At 42.7% G+C, this 18,449-nt stretch overlaps 1 protein-coding gene across 4 annotated transcripts in view; it reads right to left on the minus strand.

Moving 5' to 3' along the window:
• Window positions 1-18,449, minus strand: part of SARS2 (seryl-tRNA synthetase 2, mitochondrial) — a 474,855-nt gene that overhangs the window by 243,239 nt on the left and 213,167 nt on the right. For all 4 annotated transcript variants that reach the window (XM_069644221.1, XM_069644220.1, XM_069644222.1 and 1 more), the window contains one exon: window positions 5,880-5,943. In XM_069644221.1, coding sequence (XP_069500322.1) covers window positions 5,880-5,943 — 64 coding nt within the window. The remainder of the gene's footprint in view (window positions 1-5,879; window positions 5,944-18,449) is intronic.

Genomic DNA, 18,449 nt, shown 5'->3' on the forward strand with positions numbered 1-18,449 from the left:
CATAAAACAAACAGTAGTAGACAGAGGGAGTCGGGGGGAATGCTAGGGTCCAGACAGGTGGGTCAAAGGGAGAGGAGAACAGAATTCTCTGTTTGGACTCGATCCATTAGCCTGCCATTACCCTGCCTTTGGAGCAAGCCAATTCCTGCTGGCCACCCCATTTCCAGATAAGCTCAGGAGTAAAGTGCAGACATGAGTAAAAATAAAAATGGGTGCTCGCGGATATGGAGAAATTAAGGGGTTATGCAGGCAATGCGGTGAAGAGATTAGCAAGAGAAAACAATCAATGATGATGCAAGCAGTTGGAACAGCGTGACACCAGGCCACCATGTTAACCTGATTCAAAGATGTAGGGTGGCGGTTCTGATCCCTCAGCTCGTCTAGACTTACTTGTCAAAAGAAATAGAGACAGCAGACTATTACAAAACACACAACACACTTCAATAAGGCAAAGATGGGGAACACTTGGGGAGTAGCTGTCATAACCCTTGCCCCTGGCCCTCACTGGCAAGTCAGCCTTCCAGTTAGGGCCAGGTCAAAGGCCTTAAAACCTCATCCAAGACTCTCTTGTAGTCAGTCCTGGCGCCTTTGGCGCCAGGCTCATAACCATCATGAAGACCAACATTAGAATGGGACTATTTACTTGGGACTATTTAACTAATGGAAGATTTGGTACTAAATCTAACAAACAAAAATTTAACTACGGATGAAAGATGTCTTCTCAATAAGGGCCTGTCATTTGCACCTACATGTGACTCAAACAGAGTAGATGTACATATCAACCTGTTCAAATTCATACAGAAGTTGAAGTTAAAAAAATGTTTTGCTATTAAAGCACCGGGTAACTATCTAAGCAAGGACCCAGAAATTCCAATTAGTGGATATTCACTTCAAGACGTTGAAGACACCTTTTTGGTTAGATCCTTAGTGGTAGATGAGCAATTTGCTACATTCAATCTCTTAGATGAACTAAGGGTGAGATCCAGTATCATCTCTACCAAAGAGCTGAAATCAGCATCCAAATTTGTGCCTCAATTACCGGCGGATAACGTAATAGACACATTTTACAAAGCAGTATCTCAGGATCTTTATGAAATGGATGCACAAAGGAAAAAACATTGTGAAACATTTAAAGGTAACTGTGCCAATCTAACACAGGGAGAACGAACGGCACTCAAAAGATTGAAGTCCGACACACAGATTGTTATTAAAGAAGCGGACAAAGGGGGGAACATTGTCATAATGAACAGGGAGGATTACCTAAAGAGGGCCAATAATCACCTGTCGACCCCCGGGTGTTATCAAATAAGATCTGATAACTTCAAGAAAGAAGCTGTTAAACAACTCAAAGACAACATCTTGAATTGGCACAGGAAAGGCCTCATTACAGATGATGAAAGGGCTTTTTTATTAGTGAAGGAACCGGTGACTCCGACTATGTATTTCCTTCCAAAAATACACAAAGAATTTGATACTATACCGGAAGGTCGCCCAATCATGAGTGGGATTGGGTGGATTACTGAAAATGTTTCTAAGTATTTAGATGCCATCCTCAAGCCAAGAGCAGCCCTACTTAAGTCATACCTGCAAGACTCGACAAGCCTTATACGCAAGTTACAGAACGTTGAATGGCACAGTACCTATTATCTTGCCACTTTGGATGTTAAGGCCCTCTATACTTCCATTCACCACAAATGGGCCACCGCCTCCATGGACTATGCCTACAGGAATGACTCTGCCTCATATTATAACCAAATTCAAATGCTCAAGGAAATGTTGACAACACTATATATCAACAAACTAAAGGAGTGGCCATGGGCACCAAATATGCTCCTGCCCTAGCTAACTTTGTCATGGGTATGCTAGAAGACAAATCAGTATACACAGCTCCTTTCTTTCTTAATAGGATTAACATGTGGACTCGATACATTGACGATGTATTTTGCATCATTGATGGATGTACAGAAGAGTTCCAAGACTTTGTTGACACCTTGAATCAAAATTGCTACGATATCCAGTTTGTAGGAGAATGCAATAATAGCAGTATCAATTTCCTGGACTTGACAATTGAAACAGAAGGCAATCAACTTTATACCAAGACATTCAGGAAGCAGACAGAGGTCAATTCCACGCTTCATGCAAGCAGCTGTCATCATCATCCTACAATTCAGAACATACCATTAGGAGAGTATATTAGAGCCAGAAGGAATTGCCAACAGGATAGTAAATTTGAAGAAGAATGCTCGTTATTACGACACCGTTTCAAAAACAGGGGTTATTCAGAAAACTCTCCAACCCAAAGCTGACAAAACTACAAATGGACCAATTGGACCCTGTTTTATAACACAATACTGTAGGGATCATCAGCAGATTCAACGAATACTAGGAAAACACTGGTACCTTTTGAAACTTGACGATCACATTACCAAATTTATAGAGGAGAGACCTCGTATGATTTCCAAGAGAGCGGGAACTCTCAAAACAATGCTCAGCCCATCACTATTACCGGATATTGAGCAAATGAACCGTACAACCTGGCTGTCTAGCAATTTGAGTGGTTTTAGGAAATGTGGCATGTGCACACAATGTAGATATGCACATCAACAGACGACCGAATTTACGGATGTCCATGGCAAACAATGGCTAATCCAGCTAGGGATCAATTGTAAAACCAAATTTGTGGTGTATTGCATCATTTGTGTATGTAAAAAGATTTACATTGGTAGCACCAAAAGAGAACTGAGAGTACGTATTCGTGAGCATCTGGCTAAGATTGGCAGCCAAGATATCTCTCTGCCTTTAGCCGAACATTGGCAAAGCTGTCATCAGATGCACAACAAATCTGACATTAGATTTATAGGTATGAAACAAGTAACACTGAGTAAACGAGGAGGAGACAGACTGAAGGCCTTGAGGCAGTCTGAAGCACGCAGCATATGCTTTTTTAACTCTACCGTTACTGGTCTTAATAATGACAAGGAGATGGCGTCATTCCTAAAGGACAGTTTTGTTTGTTTAAAATTGATTTGGTAACTGTTCTCATGTGTTATCGCCAATTTGCTGACAGAATGCATTCACATGTTTGCGGTAATATTTTCCTGTGGACTTTGTGGGGTGGTGGGAAGTATATGGACACCGGCCACTCACGGGGACACTGTGTAGGGTTCGGCCGTATTCAGCCCAACATTAGATATGTGGGGTATAGCATACAGCTAAATGGGTGACATTTATTGCTATCTAACCTGTGTCTTGATACCATGGGATTCTCTGTATTAAATTGTAGAGACGGATGCAAATATCATGTTTTTTAAATCAACCATTTGTGAATAGCTATGAAGCTTAAATGCGCGTTAATTAATTCTCCTAGAAGTAGCTAGATGACAGCCGAATTGAAGGCTCAACTTTTATTTCATAATATCCTACTATGGGGGGCGTGGCGGACGCCGAAGGCAACAAGCAGTGACAGGACTCAGGAGAGGGATTTCCATGGCAACGAGCGGTTGCGTTGCCATGGGAATCTAAATGCTTCTGTAGCTTTCTTCAAAATGGCGCCGGCTGCCTTCGCTTATTGTGCAGCCGATGCGAGAGAAATCAAAGCGGCAGAGTAAGTTAGCTCACCATACTTACTCGTGTATGCGAGCGTTTGTATTTGACATGTCAGCACGAACTTAAATGATTATGGCTAACTTGATTCTACAGCACTACACTTAGCAATCCTTCTTGTAACAACTGAACTAAAGGGCATCTTTATTTATTTATCTCTCTCATATTTTTTCCAACTTCCCCATCCTTTTCTGGTATTATTGTTACATCTGCATTTTTTGGTTTTCTTTGGGGTTCCATTGTTATGATTTTGTGTGTCTACATGACGGCATTATTATGATTTTTTGAACCCGCTCCATCCTCCCCTTCACCAACCCTTGTTTCTCTGTCTAATCAAATATGGACATGTTTGCAATCTATAACCTTTACATGCTATATGTGACTTTGAATTATGGTATGAATGCTAATACTGCAATGCAATAATATGTTTGGTCTAATTATTATAGCCCTGATTTGACAAAGGCTTGTGGGAGCCGAAACGCGTAACCAAGTAGAGGGCTATTGTTTTCATATATAGCTACGACATATACAGATTGTGCTATTAAACAATCTTTTCCACTGGTGCTGAGTCCTGGAGTCATCTGTTTTTTCTGGCATTTTGTATGGACTGTATGGGCTTTTTATCCGTCCGAATCCAGTGACTCGCGACAAATGATGTGGATTAGTCAACCCAATATTGTCAAATACGTGGCAATTAACAGGGATTGTAAGGAGTCGCCTGCCTGAGCAACTTTGAAAATAAGCCCCACATTTTCCATTCTAATGTTGGTCTTCATGAAGGACTGACTCCAAGAGAGTCTTGGATGAGGTGTTAAGGCCTTTGACCTGGCCCTAACTGGAAGGCCGACTTGCCATTGAGGGCCAGGGGCAAGGGTCATGACAGTAATGGAACCATGAAGCCCAGACCAATCTAAAGACCTTAGGCTAGTGGGGAAACCAACTCACAATCAAAGGGCTCATTAATGAAATAGGAGCCTGGCCCACAGTATTAAGAAGTGTCAAACTATACAAGACGGTGTTCCAGAGTGTTGGTGTGTTAACAGAGTGAGGAGCAAGAGGAAAATGTAGCAGGTGGCTGAGCCAGTCGGTCCGAACCTTGACAGAGATTAGACTTCAAGGAGAGAGCAGTGCCAAAAGCCTGTTGTGAGCTATACCCCAGAAGCTGCTGGTGAGAGCCAGAAACGACTGAGAACGAGCAAAGTGAATCGCCTTCGGGTCCATATGTCTGAATTGAGAGAAGGAGCAGCTTTGCTATGCGGCTGGGGCTGGAGACTGACTGGTGCTAGAGACTTTTAGAACCCGAGAAGAGCCTGTGAGCGGGTCTGAGGCCCAGGTGGGGGATCCTTGACTGAGGGATAATAATTACTGCACCCTGGAAAGCACCCCGGTGAGGGGGGGAAATACCTGTACGAGGAGTCCTCTGTGGCAAGAGGGGGATTACGGTGTTGCCCTAGTTGTAGTCTGTCAAGACGACAGATACAGATATACAGATTCCAGGAGGGCAATGCATCTTCTGGAACCACAATCAAGCCAAGAAAGAAGCGTGCTGGGATGGTGAGTTATCTGGAGGATTCTTCCAAGGTGTGAAAACTGACATATTATTGGATATAGTAGAGAACTGGACACTGGACTAGAGACATGGGGTCCAGTTAGATTAGACATTTGTACCAGGTTAAATTTCTCCACCAGCCTAACCATGTAAATCCAAGCTTCCACTTCTTTATTTGATGGCAAGCATACCCAGACTCTATAGGAGTTTCTCTCACAATTACCATGAACTTCGGTCCTCGGGTGATGTAAACTCTATGCTTATAATTTGCGATTCCTCCTGGAGAAAGGTGGTCCAGTACCGCGAGCGAAGGAAGGAAGGAGTGATAGGCTGAGAGTATGAAACACGGAGCGAGGGAGTGAGAGAGACCTATACCAATGTTGTTATCATTCCTTTGTTTGCTGTATACTCCCAAGAAGTGCACCCTTGTTTGTTTTGTGCACCTCCTGTTTGATAAGAATAAAACTATTATTCCCCAACTGGTTTATATGGTGCGCACTACAATTCTCCGCCATCATGGCACTGATACACCAGCATTTCCTACATCCCTTTGAATGTTCGTGTTGCATAAGAGGGGGAAAATATCATACAGCATTTTAATGCACCACGTTTGGCTCAGAATCTAATGAGCAAATTCCCCAGAAAAAGCCCACAGCCCTATATTCCACCACCTAAATTCATGCAGCCTCCCAAATTCATTAAATACGTTGCCAAAATGGTTTCTTACCTTTGTCTTATGATATCCAAGTCCTCCCCAATCTCTAAGTGACCTCTCACTCTGAAGCCAAAATCTATGAAAGAACAAGCATTTGCATGTCAGTCTATACACATGTTCTTTAAATTGGCTCTCTAACTTCCAAATGACTCACACTCAGCACCCACATCCCATTCTTCCACTTCTGAAACAAATTCTGCAATGGTAATGTTACTACAATCCGTTGGTGAACAATGACTGATTTGGTGTCTTCACTGCAGCTGCCTATGCCATCATGGCTATGCACATAGGAGGTGGAGAGCTGGGCTGGTATTTTGCCCTTGTGTTGCTAGGGTCTCAATTTCTTTCTATGTGGGAAGCTTACTGCGCTGGTGCCCGTGCCGTACAAGATCTGTTTTTGAGGGAATCCTACACACCAGCTATTGCATGCACAGCGCCAGTTTAGTATCTGAAGAAATCAGGCACTGGCTGATAGTTCTGTGTGGGAGAAACGTGAAGTCAGGGCAGTGATGTGGTACATGTCCAACGATCATAAAGGCCATGAAGATCTTGCCTCAACACTATGTTGCACTAACATATTGCTACCAGAACAATACTTTTGGTTCAGCTCTGGCAGCCCCAGCCCTACTTTTTCAGAATGCCCCTTTGTTTTGACAAGCACATTTATAATGTATAGCTCTTTATTGGGGAGGGTGTCAGCAGGAAGCAGTGAATTGGTCAATAGGGTGACCATTGTGTGCAATATCTCCTACTATTCACACGGTAAAGCCCACGGCAGAAGGACCAAGTTAAGGGGGGGTAGATAAGGCGGGCTCTAGTACCATAGTCACTGGTACTGCTGAAAGCTGTGGGATCTAATGATGTTAACACCTGCGGCCAACCATCATTGGGCTTTCCTCCTACTCAAGCTTCAGCAAAGGTAGTAAGGAACACCTTTCCAGTTCTGCTGCTGATTGTCTGCTACAAAAACAATCCAAGATGGCAAAAGTGCAGGAGGAGAACAGTCACCTTTTCCTTACGAGCTACACTGAAGCAGGAGACGGGCGGGCATCTCATGGACGAAGAATGTGGATGAGAGAGCCGGGGTATGAAGCAGTCCACAAATAAGTATGGCCAGAGGAGAGGAGCAGACAGGCACTTCCGATTGTCATAGAGTTCAGACAGTCAGCAGGATCCTTGGAATCCTGATCAAGTCCAGGGAATCTTGCAATGAACGCCAAAGGTCCTGATTGGCAAAGTGGAGCTCAGCGTTCCATGCTTAATATTTGGAAGAATAGCAGTGCAATGGCACATTGATTTCTTCTAAACGCTCGCACAGGTCATCCCAATCTGTGGTTTTTGGATTGTTGGACACATACACACATTTGAAAATTACTGCTTGCTTTTTTTGTGGAAATTCAAATTCTCATCGCATCATGCTGAACAAGCTGTAGACCATGCCAAATAAGGACTACGAACAGTTGGCCTTCTCATACATTTTATTTTATTTTGTGTCTCTAAATCTTTAAGAACAGTGGGAAAAACCACAGGAGAGGTTTTAGGCTTGCATCAGCTTGGAATATGGTACTTGTATCCTTTCCTTTTTATGGGGAAACTGCTTTAGCTTGCTCAAAAAGCTTCTATGAAAATGTCTTACACGTGGTGGTAGTTTTAGAGTGCACGTGTACCACAAGTGATGAGTTGCAACTAAGTGGATTACCCTGTGGCAGACCTAGGTTTTAACAAGCCGGCCATATTAAAGACCAAAAGGACAACAAAAGAGGAAAGTCTTGAGCCGTTTTTTGAAAATTGGGAAACATTACATTTATTTAAAAGGGGTTCAGATCACATTTTAGAGACAGCATTTGGTATATCATGGGTTTTACATACTTAGCAAGTCAGAACAGTATTACTTTAGCTATTGAAAATCAAACATTCACAAAAATGTTTACATTTCTGGACAATTTGAGTTGGGAAGAAATGTGGTCACATGCTTAAATTGCAGACTGAGCTCAAATGTGGCTTTCACCACCGGAACAAAGCGTGTGATCCAGGCAAAGTCATTTAATCTCAATGGAGCTCATTTTGAGCTCGTAGTACCGTAATGATATGCGTAAAAGCCTTAAATAAGGCTTTTCCGCATATAATTTCAGGTGCAACACATTTTCCTTGATTTGTATGGCGGAGAAGAGGGGCGGAACGTAACTTACGTTTCTGACGCTCCCTTCCTCTCTGCCATACAAATACGCCAGCATTGCAAATGCTGGGTATTCCTTTTGCCCTCCACTCTTACACTCCACCATGCAAATAACGAAAATGTGATAGTAGTGCACACATAATGGGGTCCCTACAGCCAAAATACGGGACACTAAAAAATCAGCTCCAAATTGTAAGTCTCTAAAAGGGATTCAGTTTACAGCAGATGCTATTTAAAAAAATCTCACTGATGGTTTAATAAGCTATAGCTTTGCCCAGTACATAATCATAATATTGACCATTCATAGATCGAGCACACAGTTAGTGTCTCTTAGCTCTCACACCACTTGGAAATCATGACCTCTTATGTTTGAAAAGTGAAGTAAATTAGCGTTTAGTGATACCTTTGTTTTAGAATTATGTATATGAATGAATAATTAGACATTAGCTAACTGTCTAACAATGTTGAGAAGTAGCACCTAATTCAGTGTCTTCCTCTTCTGTGCCCTCAACCCTAACTAAGAAGATGGATGGCAGGTTGGGCTTGTAATCTATGAATTAATTTATTTACTTATTTTATTTGTATAGCGTGCATACAACCCGGGGGCATAGTGAATAGTGGAGGAGAGGTGCTAGGGGACCAACGAAAGTGCCCCTGTCCACACATAGTATGCTTAAGGTTGTTGGTGCTACTAAGCATATGGGTGAGTCTTTTGCCATACCCAAGACAAACGGAATTGTCTCGAAGTGTGTTAATAATAAATATACTCTGCACATTGATAAAGCACAACATGTCCTCTGTCCAGTGAGGTCCTCTCTCTTGCATCTCGCGGTTTCTCCAGAAAGGGCTTTTTCTCGCATTCCTGGTTCCCTGCTTCAGTTTTGAATGGGTTCTGCCTAATCATGTTTCTGGAAACACTAGACTGTTTATTCATGTACTCATGAGTGTTCTCTATGCTTCCGCACTTCTTCCTCATCCCAGTACTGATCTTTAGATCTTCTAGTGAGTCAATTGATCTCTCTAGGCAAAGTGTTGCTCGAAGGGGGGTAGGAAGGTGTGTTAGGGTTAGGTGGGCTATGGGTATACCAGGCTCTCCCCAGGTCGTCACTAAACCCACAGGGGGCTTCCCTCCCCATGAGATCTACCCACTGAGTACCAGCCCCAGGGGAACGTTTGGGTAGCGGCATCACCTCCCGGGCCTCATGGAAAGGGGCTCCACCTAGGGGAGGAGTGACAACATCCCAGATTCGTCACAACAGTTAAAAAGTCTTTAACTGATTCAAAGAATCTAAAAAGTGCAATAAATACATGGTTACATTCTCCCTTATAAAATATCCTCATCATGTTGACAATACAATATGTACAATTTCCTTAACTGAATTGGAGAAGAACAACTGCTTATACAAGTTGTATGCTAGGATCTAAGATTTAACATAGCTCCTTATGACCCATGATAAAATAGATGAGGTAATATTGGCCACTTATGGGGAAATGCTAAAAGGTATGAGTGCTAGTTAGGAAAGATTCTCTTTACTGCATCTTTGCTTCCATCTTTATGGAACCCTAAACTTTTTGCTTTATTTGTGAATCTGACCCGTACTTTTTGCAGTACAGTGAAGACTTAAGCTTCGCTGCACCGGCCTTTGCTCACATGTTATGGGGAAACTGATATGTCCTTCAGGCTATCAGTACTGAGAAACAGTGTTTTCCTTAGTCGTGTTACTTTTTTGCTACATGTGGTTACTTTGTTACTTTTTGTATCACTTGTAACTTTTTATCATTGCACAAATCAGCTTACACTGCAGTGCAATGGGGTGCATTTTTGTTTTGCCCTAGACTAACACTAAGAGGATTTTTGGTTACTCTAGATGTGCTTAAAAGATGGGCTAGTGGCGGCACTGCTTTTCCCTACTTTTTGGGGAATTTCGTTTTAACTTTACCGCGTTTACCACGGTTGGTTACCAACTGTGGCTACTGGTCAAACATGGCCGTGCCATGAGACTTTTCGCCTGTTCATTTTCCATCTTGTTGTTTAGCCTTCTTCCTGGCCTCAGAGCCCAGGAAAATCCTTATAAGGACTGCCAGTGCCCAGGAAGGTAGCAGGAAAGCAGCAGCTTTTGGCCGGCTACTGGAGGGCTATATGTGTTTGCAGGCAGGATGTGGGCCGGGTCAGTCTGACTCCAATCCATGTACTGGTTTCTGTGTGTCTGAGTGGTATGCATGAATGTTCCCGCCAGTGGTCCTGATTGGACCACTGCTGGGGTTTGTGTGTGTGTGGGGGGGGGGGGGTAGTCCTTCTATTGGCTAGTGGGAGTTTCAGCTCTTACCTGGCTTTTAGGATAAGAAGAGGACCCCTGCACCCATTCTTCACAGATCCTGGAGAAACCTGAAGGAGCCAAATATCCTGTCGAGCTGCGAGACCTGTGAAGGAACCTGAACCCTGACTGAAGGAGGCCTGGCAACCAACTTCTGCTGCAGCCCTGGTGGAGCCCTGTTTTGCTTGTGATCTTTAGTAGTCCTGCGAAGGTGCTACGACCCTTGAAGTGGAGGTACCATCCATTGCCGACGTCTGCTCTGTGCCCTGCCAAAGACAGCCTTTGGAAGTGCCCGGGAACCGTTCTGTGGCTGACCAGCTTTGTTTTTAGGCTACTGTGCTAGCGACGTCACTTGGTGGACCCCCAGCTGCCACTACAAGGCTATCGCCTGCAGAATTTCAGCGTCCTAGCACAAAGGGGACCCGAGATAGATCGGAAAGTCCGACCGCGGCTACAGAATCCTGTTGCATTGCTGTGCGTGGCGTGCACCGTCCGAAAACTGCTTACCTAACCCGAGTCCAGTCCTGAGAGGGGTTCTGCATCGAGAGTTTTTGCATTCTTCGATCGAGAGTCCTTGCACCAACAAAGAACACCAAGTGAAGCTCGAAACGTGCAACCCCTGGAAATCGAGGACCGTGGATTTTGGTGGGAAAAGCAATGAAGGATACCCTTGCTTTGTTCTACCAAGACTGGGGAAGATTCGGAATAAAGGGGGGGATGTTACTGAGCTTTTAACCTACCCCTATGCTCCCATTATAAGTCAATGGGCTTATAATAAAAATTCTAACATTTTGGCTTTGCCATTACTTGCGTATGCAAGACTTCTGACTGTTGCGGCTAAATTTGGCCATAAGTCTACATTGAACCCTAACTCTAAGAGCCCTTCCCTGGACCCCAGAGACCCTACCTGCATTTTGTACTGCATACTAACTTCTGTGGAACTGTATCCTGAACAATAGGGCACAAGGCCGCCAGGCAACTTAGGGCTGGACAATTGTAGCTAGGGATCATCTCTGTGGACCTTTTTGTACATAATACTTGTCTAACCTTTCCTTTGCAGGAGTATTTTATTTGTATCATGCTTTACACCCAAGCAAATGTATATATGTATTTAGTTTAATAGTGGTGTGTGATAAGTCTACCTTCTTGTAGTCATTTTCCTATAGTGTGTTTTGGCCATAATTAAATAACTGTATTTGTATACATCCTGTCTAAGTGTAATTTGTGATGCCCATTGTGTGACCTCATTGTGGACCCTTTAAAAGCTCACCACCTCTGAAGAACTTAGCCTAGACCACCTGTCACTGCTAGCTAAACTGGTTTGGCTACAGCTTCCCAGAGTTGTTCCTGTCACAATATAGGTTGGCCTTCTATACATCTGTCCAGCAGGCCAACGTATAGAAAATCAGTCCTAACAGAGCTCATAATACTAATCTGAGGAAAGTAATAACATCTAGAGCAACCCTGAACTAAGGGTGGTTTGACAAAGATTGTAGGCATAACATTTGTGAACTCAAGCAGGGGTTGAAAAACCTAAGAGATTGATTCCACAACTGATGCCTGCTTGTTGAGAGGTATTATAAAATATAACATTTCGGAAAAAAGGAGCATGTAAAGGGAACATGGAAGGAACTCCATGAGGCAGCAAACAATAAATAAAGTGTTTCATTCTGGAGATTAGTGAATCTGTAAAACACTGATCGAAGGAACATCATTCATAGCAACATTACTGAGGGTGCTTGGGTAGAGCACTTTGCTGCATTTTATTCTGAGACAATATTTCCCACTATCGAGCAGACCAGAGATTCATATGTTAGTGACACCTGCACACTGTGTTTCACCCTCAGGGTCGGAAAAGCCATTAATAGCCGAAAGGGACCCAATACAATCCCTATAGATCTATTTAAATCCAAGTTGGATATTTGGTCTATAGTTCTGCATCGAATACTCGATGCTGTAACTAGCTCTGCTGGGGCCCCTTTTTCATGGACAAAGGCTGAAAGGCAATAGGGAATATCCGGCTAGCTACCGCCCAATATCACTTTTGGACACAGCAGTGAAGATCTTTCCTACAGCCGTTTTACACCATCTAACAATTTGGGTGGTGAACCAGAACATTATTTGTCATATCCAAGCTGGCTTCCAACAAGGGCAAAGCACTATTGACCAATGTTTTCGCCTTCATATTCTCCTACAAAAATATCTTTGTTTAAGAAAAGCCAATGTTTATGTTGCATTCATTGACCTTAAGACCGCTTTCAATGGGGTGCCAAGGGCTAAACCTCTGGAATCATTGAAAGCAGCGAACATTCTAGCACGTCTACTTGGAGCCCCACAATTCCTTTATAAGGAAAATAAGGCATTTGTTTGTTGGAACCTAGCTGGAGATAAAACTGCTGCTATACACATTCATAGGGGTGTAAGACAGGGGTGCACTTTGGCACCCACATTGTTCAGCTTCCTAATTAACACATTAGTATTGATGGCAACTAACACAAGCACTGACGCCCCCAGACTGAGTCCAGAAAAGATCTCTGTGCTGCTTTTTGCAGATGATGCAATTCTTACGTCTCTGACACCAAGAGGCCTCAAGTAGCAACTGACCATTTTTTGCAAAGGATGTAAAGCCTATGGCCTCGAGATAAACAATGAAAAGAACAAAAGTATGGTCTTTCACTCGAGCTCTAAGAAGACAATACCAAAGTTGAACCTAGTGGTGGATGGCCAACGTATCGAACAGGCTCAACGTTTTGTGTACCTTCACATTAACTTCATGGGAAATTGCAAATCGTAAATTCTTATCCAAAAAGCCTGCCAAAAGCTTGAGCGAAGCAGTAATCCGCCGCTCAATTCTTTGCTAGACGTGGGAATGGGGCTCACTCATCCTCGATATATATATATATATATATATATATAACACACAGGTTAAGGCAGCTGTACTCCATGGCTCGGAGCTTTGGTGCCATCAACGGCCCTTAAATCTGGCGGTATTAGAGATCTAAAAACACAGCAATTCACAAGCTCCATGTAGAATTAAATCAGCTGAAATGCATTTGAAACCTATCTTGTAGTGAATATGTTTATGGACTTCACCCCAACTAGCCACATACAAGAAAACAATGGCCAATCTGCTAGCACAGGACAGCGGTGTAGAGGAGGAGCTAAGTACCCCCGCCTCAACCACTTTGTCCAGAATGCCTATATTTTGGAAACCACAGTATGTGACCTATGTAGAACAATTGGAAATCCTGAAGGCAAGGTACCCGTTGAGAAAACCATACTTGCATTCAAGACAGTATGATGGCTGTCTAAACAAAATCTCAGAGGAAGCAGGACATCTGACTGACGAAGCAGAGTGGTGACGTCATGTGAGTCGAGCTGACGTTCATAGAAGAGATGCAGGGATGAGAGAATGCGGATATTATATAGGGCATCAAGAAAGTATCAAACATAAGCAACATCTTGGGCTCAAGATGAAGCGGCTTATGCTGAAGAGAAGATGAAATTATTGAAGTCAATTCACAAGTGTACAGATGCAAAGTAAAGCAAGCAGACAAAGTTTTCATGAGGCTAGCTTTATAGTAAAATAGATTGCGGCAGGCACCAATGTATGAATGCATAGGAATGAGTAAAGAATGGATTGTTCCATTACGAACTATAAGCAGAGCTGAGCTAAAGGAGAAAGGCCATATTTTCCACGTATGGCGCAGTCAGAAAATAAATGCTATTTGGACAAGGAAGGGAGGGGTGTTATTCTCGGCTTTGGGGGCTTTTTAATGACCTATATGGTTGAATGTACAGGTTCCAGTGTTTGATAGCCTATCCCTTGAGTGGGGGATGTTTTTTTTGTGGTGGTGGGGGACTGTTGTGCATTTTTCTGTTGTTTTGTCTTTTTGGTTGTGTGTCATGGATCTTTTATAGAGTTGAAAAATGTTATTCTACATGTGTTATGGATGTCCATATTGTTATCTATTAATCTATCTTAGTTCTAATGTTATTATTAGTTGTGATATGGAGATTGTTGTATTGAAATTTTGTTGTTCAAAATGTTAAATAAAGTGATTTTAAAAATAAATTTAAAAAAAGAAAATAAATTAATTACAGGCGAATTTCAGAAAGGCGAGGTTGAACGAGCCAAGAAGCCAAGGTCGTATTCGGCTGAGAAGAACAGAAATGAGTTTCAATCTTGTGAAGAAATGAACCTCCTGTTCAGAAGCTTAGAGAGAACAAAGAAGACGTCAATGGTTTGTTGGGAAATAGTCATTTGTAATACACTGAAAGCTCAATTTCGTGGTCTCCAGTCATGTGGGGAGAAGGAGCTGGAGGAGCATGATGGTTACACCTACGCATGAAGGCAGAGCGCGCCTCTACCCCCCTGCATCTTCCAGAGCAAAGGAACACTCCCACAGACAAGTTCAAAGGCTCTAATTGACAACCGACCACTGATGATGGATGATGTTCTAATTGGTCGGAATCAGATGTTTAAGACTAACTCACCAGCACCTGGCAGTCTGGCCTGCGTGCGGCTAGCCTGGGTTGAAGGATGCTGACGGAGGTTAGAAGCTAACCAATCATAGAGGATCTCATGATTGGGGGTACTATAGTTAAGTAGTGGGATGTTGTGTATTTAGTGACGTTCGTAATTACCAGTTTTGAGGGAAGGGCTAAATTGCCCCACCTGATGTTAAGAAACCTACCACCTTTCTCACGCCCATTAGACGAGTATGGATTGTATATTTAGATATTCCCTTAGACCCTATCACTCTTTTCAGTAGGTTTTTGTAGTTTGCTGGGGGAAAACCAGCTGTAATGGCAGCTACTATAAGAACTGAAACCCTTGCATGTGGTGAATGATCATCACTGAAGCACACCTTATTGGTGCAAAAACAGGGGTTCGCACATAAGAAATCCATCGATGAGTTGGGGCCCCGTATGCACGATCGTTAGACATGAAGTTTCGATTTGGTATATTGCCTTTGGAAACCCTGCTGAAAGAATTAAACAGGACTCACTCGGACATATGTCCAAGCTGTTTATCTATAAGAGAAACTTTAGAACCTTTTATATTCCTTTGCCCGGCTTACATCAAATATAGAACCCTGTATCTTAAGCCTCTCGTGTGCAATCACAACGTTCAGAGACTTGCTGGGGCTGGGTCTTTGTGTAGGTAGACCACAAATGTTATGGTTACCGCTTTAGTGTGTAAGTATATCCACAGAGCAGTGTTAATAAGAACAGCATCCAAGTTACACTCGTAATTGTAATTTCACCCACCATTGAAGTTTTTAGCGTTAATGTTGGCACATTGTCACTGAAATTACCCTCTTCGTCCAAGTAAGTTCTACCACTGGACAAGCTGTGAAGAAAACCTTTTAACTTGTCGTCAGGGTGTTCATGTTTGTTGTAAAAATATATATTTTATGAATGCTTACATTTTTTACGAACAATTGTTTACTTTTTGGTAATGCTAATGTATCACTTAAAGCAATAAAGCAAGAAATATGAAAACGATTCAAAGAATCTAAAAACTGCAATACATATATAACATGCTCGCTTATAAAATATCCTCATCAGGTTGGAATTAGCAACATGTACAATTGACTTAATTGTATTGATTAACCATTTCTGACAATGCATGTTTAACTTCCAACATACTAAAAATATATGTTCTTGTTTTTCAAAGCTCTACATATACCAGGCCAAACCAACTGTCCACATTTGAATAAACGGAAATAATTTCAAATCTAAAAATAAAAAATATTTTTAAAGTCATATTTTTGTTCTAATAGTTCACAAAACATAGTTGAGTGGATCCCATCTGGTAGCTATCTATTACAAGATCATTACATGATTTCATTCTAGTATAAGTAAGTGTGTCCACCATAAAGCCGTCATTATCTAATTTAAACCACAATTAATTATTCAAGATCATATTCTCCAATCGATTTATGAAATGTACTTCCTTCTGCAGGACACCCACCCTTCAGTTGCAGCATTGTGATTACTCTGATTTCCTTACGCAGAATCCTAGAAACTTAATTTAAATCTTCCCACTTCACCTTGTAACAAGTTATTCAATGCTTTACATAATTCATTTCGTAACATATTTCAGTCATTCCTTCATTTCTTTTCTCTGGTCGCGTTGGCCCATTTCCAGCGGAACACCTCCAATTATATACATTTTATTAAATGAAAAAGCATTTTTAGTATGAGGCTTTCAATGTTAGCACCGCACATCGTGGGTAATAATAAGCAGCGCTCAGATGCCTGAGGTTTTGTAGCGCTATATAAATGCTAAATTATTATTATTATTATTAGCTATCCAAGTCATTTTGTTAATGTTATAAAGGCGGATGGTAAAGTTCTAAACTAAAATAATGCAATTAGCAGTTTCGATATATTACAATTAATTTTATCTTCATCATTTTAAATATTTTGTAATGTTAAATGTCCTCTTTTATAACCATATTTTTATGTGTGGCCTAATTTAATTTATTAGGAAAACAAATGCCCAAGTATTTAACTTTTCCACAATGTCAAAATATCGCCATCTAGCGTCTAATTAACCAACTTTTTTCTAATTTGGGTATAGTTATTTATGGTTGCCAATGTTTTTAATTACATAAAGTAATTCTAGGTTATTTTTCTTAAAATAAAAATGCACTACATTTAAACAATTTTGCAACCCACGAGGAGTTAAATCAAAAATAATGTCGGAGATGGAACCACTTTCTTTGTATCAATCAAGCGTGGGCTATTTGTATCCTTGTACTTTGCAAACTGATCAACAGTAGGTTCGCTATATACCCCATCTATATACATACTAAAGGGATACACTCTCCCTTCTGTCTGAGATTACTTCTTTTATTTATATTTTTTTATTTAATTTGCATTTATAGAGCGCACAACTGCCCTCGGGCATCGCAGCACTATACAAGGACGCTTACTTGGTTACATAAGTGCTTGTGAAGGCATCCATACATACATGTTACAAGGCCCCATGTAGCAGGGTGCACCTTATTTAGTTACATAGTGCTTGTAGAGTCATATAGTTTACGTAACCCATTTTCCAGGTCAGCAGCAGCATACAAATGCAAAAGTCCAATTAGGTGGCATAAACATGTTGCCCAACACTTCTTGTTGGTTGGCGGCAGCATATAGGTGCAGAGGTCAGATATGTGGCACAGACATGTTGCACATCCCTATGTTGCAGGGCGGCGGCAGCAGCATGCAGGTGCAGGGTCAAAATAGGTGTCAAAGACATGTTGCCTAACCCTTCTTGTCAGGTGGCAGCAGCATATAAATGCAGAGGTCAGGTAAGTAGGTACAGACATGTTGCCCAGCCCCATGTTACAGGGCGGTAGCAGCATGCAGGCGCAGGGTCAAAATAGGTGGCACAGACATGTTGCCAACCCCATGTAGTACGGCGGTGGAAGTGTGCTAATGCGTTCAGACAGTTTGGACATTTTTTTAGAGTTGAGACATTTTAGGCGAGTATGGCTAGGAGGGGAAAGGCAGGGGTGGGGTGGCATATCACACAGCGCACTGGTGACCAAGGGGGTGGAGGGACACATCACACAGCATACGGGCAACCTAGTGAGTAGGGGGAGAGGGGACAGGCATACGGCGGCCAACGGGGTGGGGGACAGGACAGGCATAAGGGCAACCAAGGGGGTGGGGGGCACAACACACAGCATACGGGCACATCACACAGCATACGGGCAACCAAGGGGGTGGGGGGCACATCACACAGCCTACTGGCAACCAGGGGGGTCGGGGGGCACATCACACAGCATACGGGCGACCAAGGGGGTGAAGGGGTACATCACACAGCATACAGACGACCAAGGGGGTGGGGAAGGCAGGGCAGGCATACGGGTGACCAAGGGGGTATGAGGGCACATCACACAGCCTACAGGTGACCAAGGGGGTAAGGGGGCACATCACACAGCCTACTGACGACCAGGGGGGTGGGGCGGCACATCACACAGCATACGGGTGGTGAAGGGGGTGGGAGAGGCAGGACAGGCCTACGGGCAACCCAGGGGGTGGGGGCACATCACACAGCATACAGGCGGCCAAGGGGGTGGG

The sequence above is a fragment of the Ambystoma mexicanum genome, chromosome 2p, assembly GCF_040938575.1.
Source record: "Ambystoma mexicanum isolate Mex_15411 chromosome 2p, UKY_AmexF1_1, whole genome shotgun sequence".
NCBI lineage: Eukaryota > Metazoa > Chordata > Amphibia > Caudata > Ambystomatidae > Ambystoma > Ambystoma mexicanum.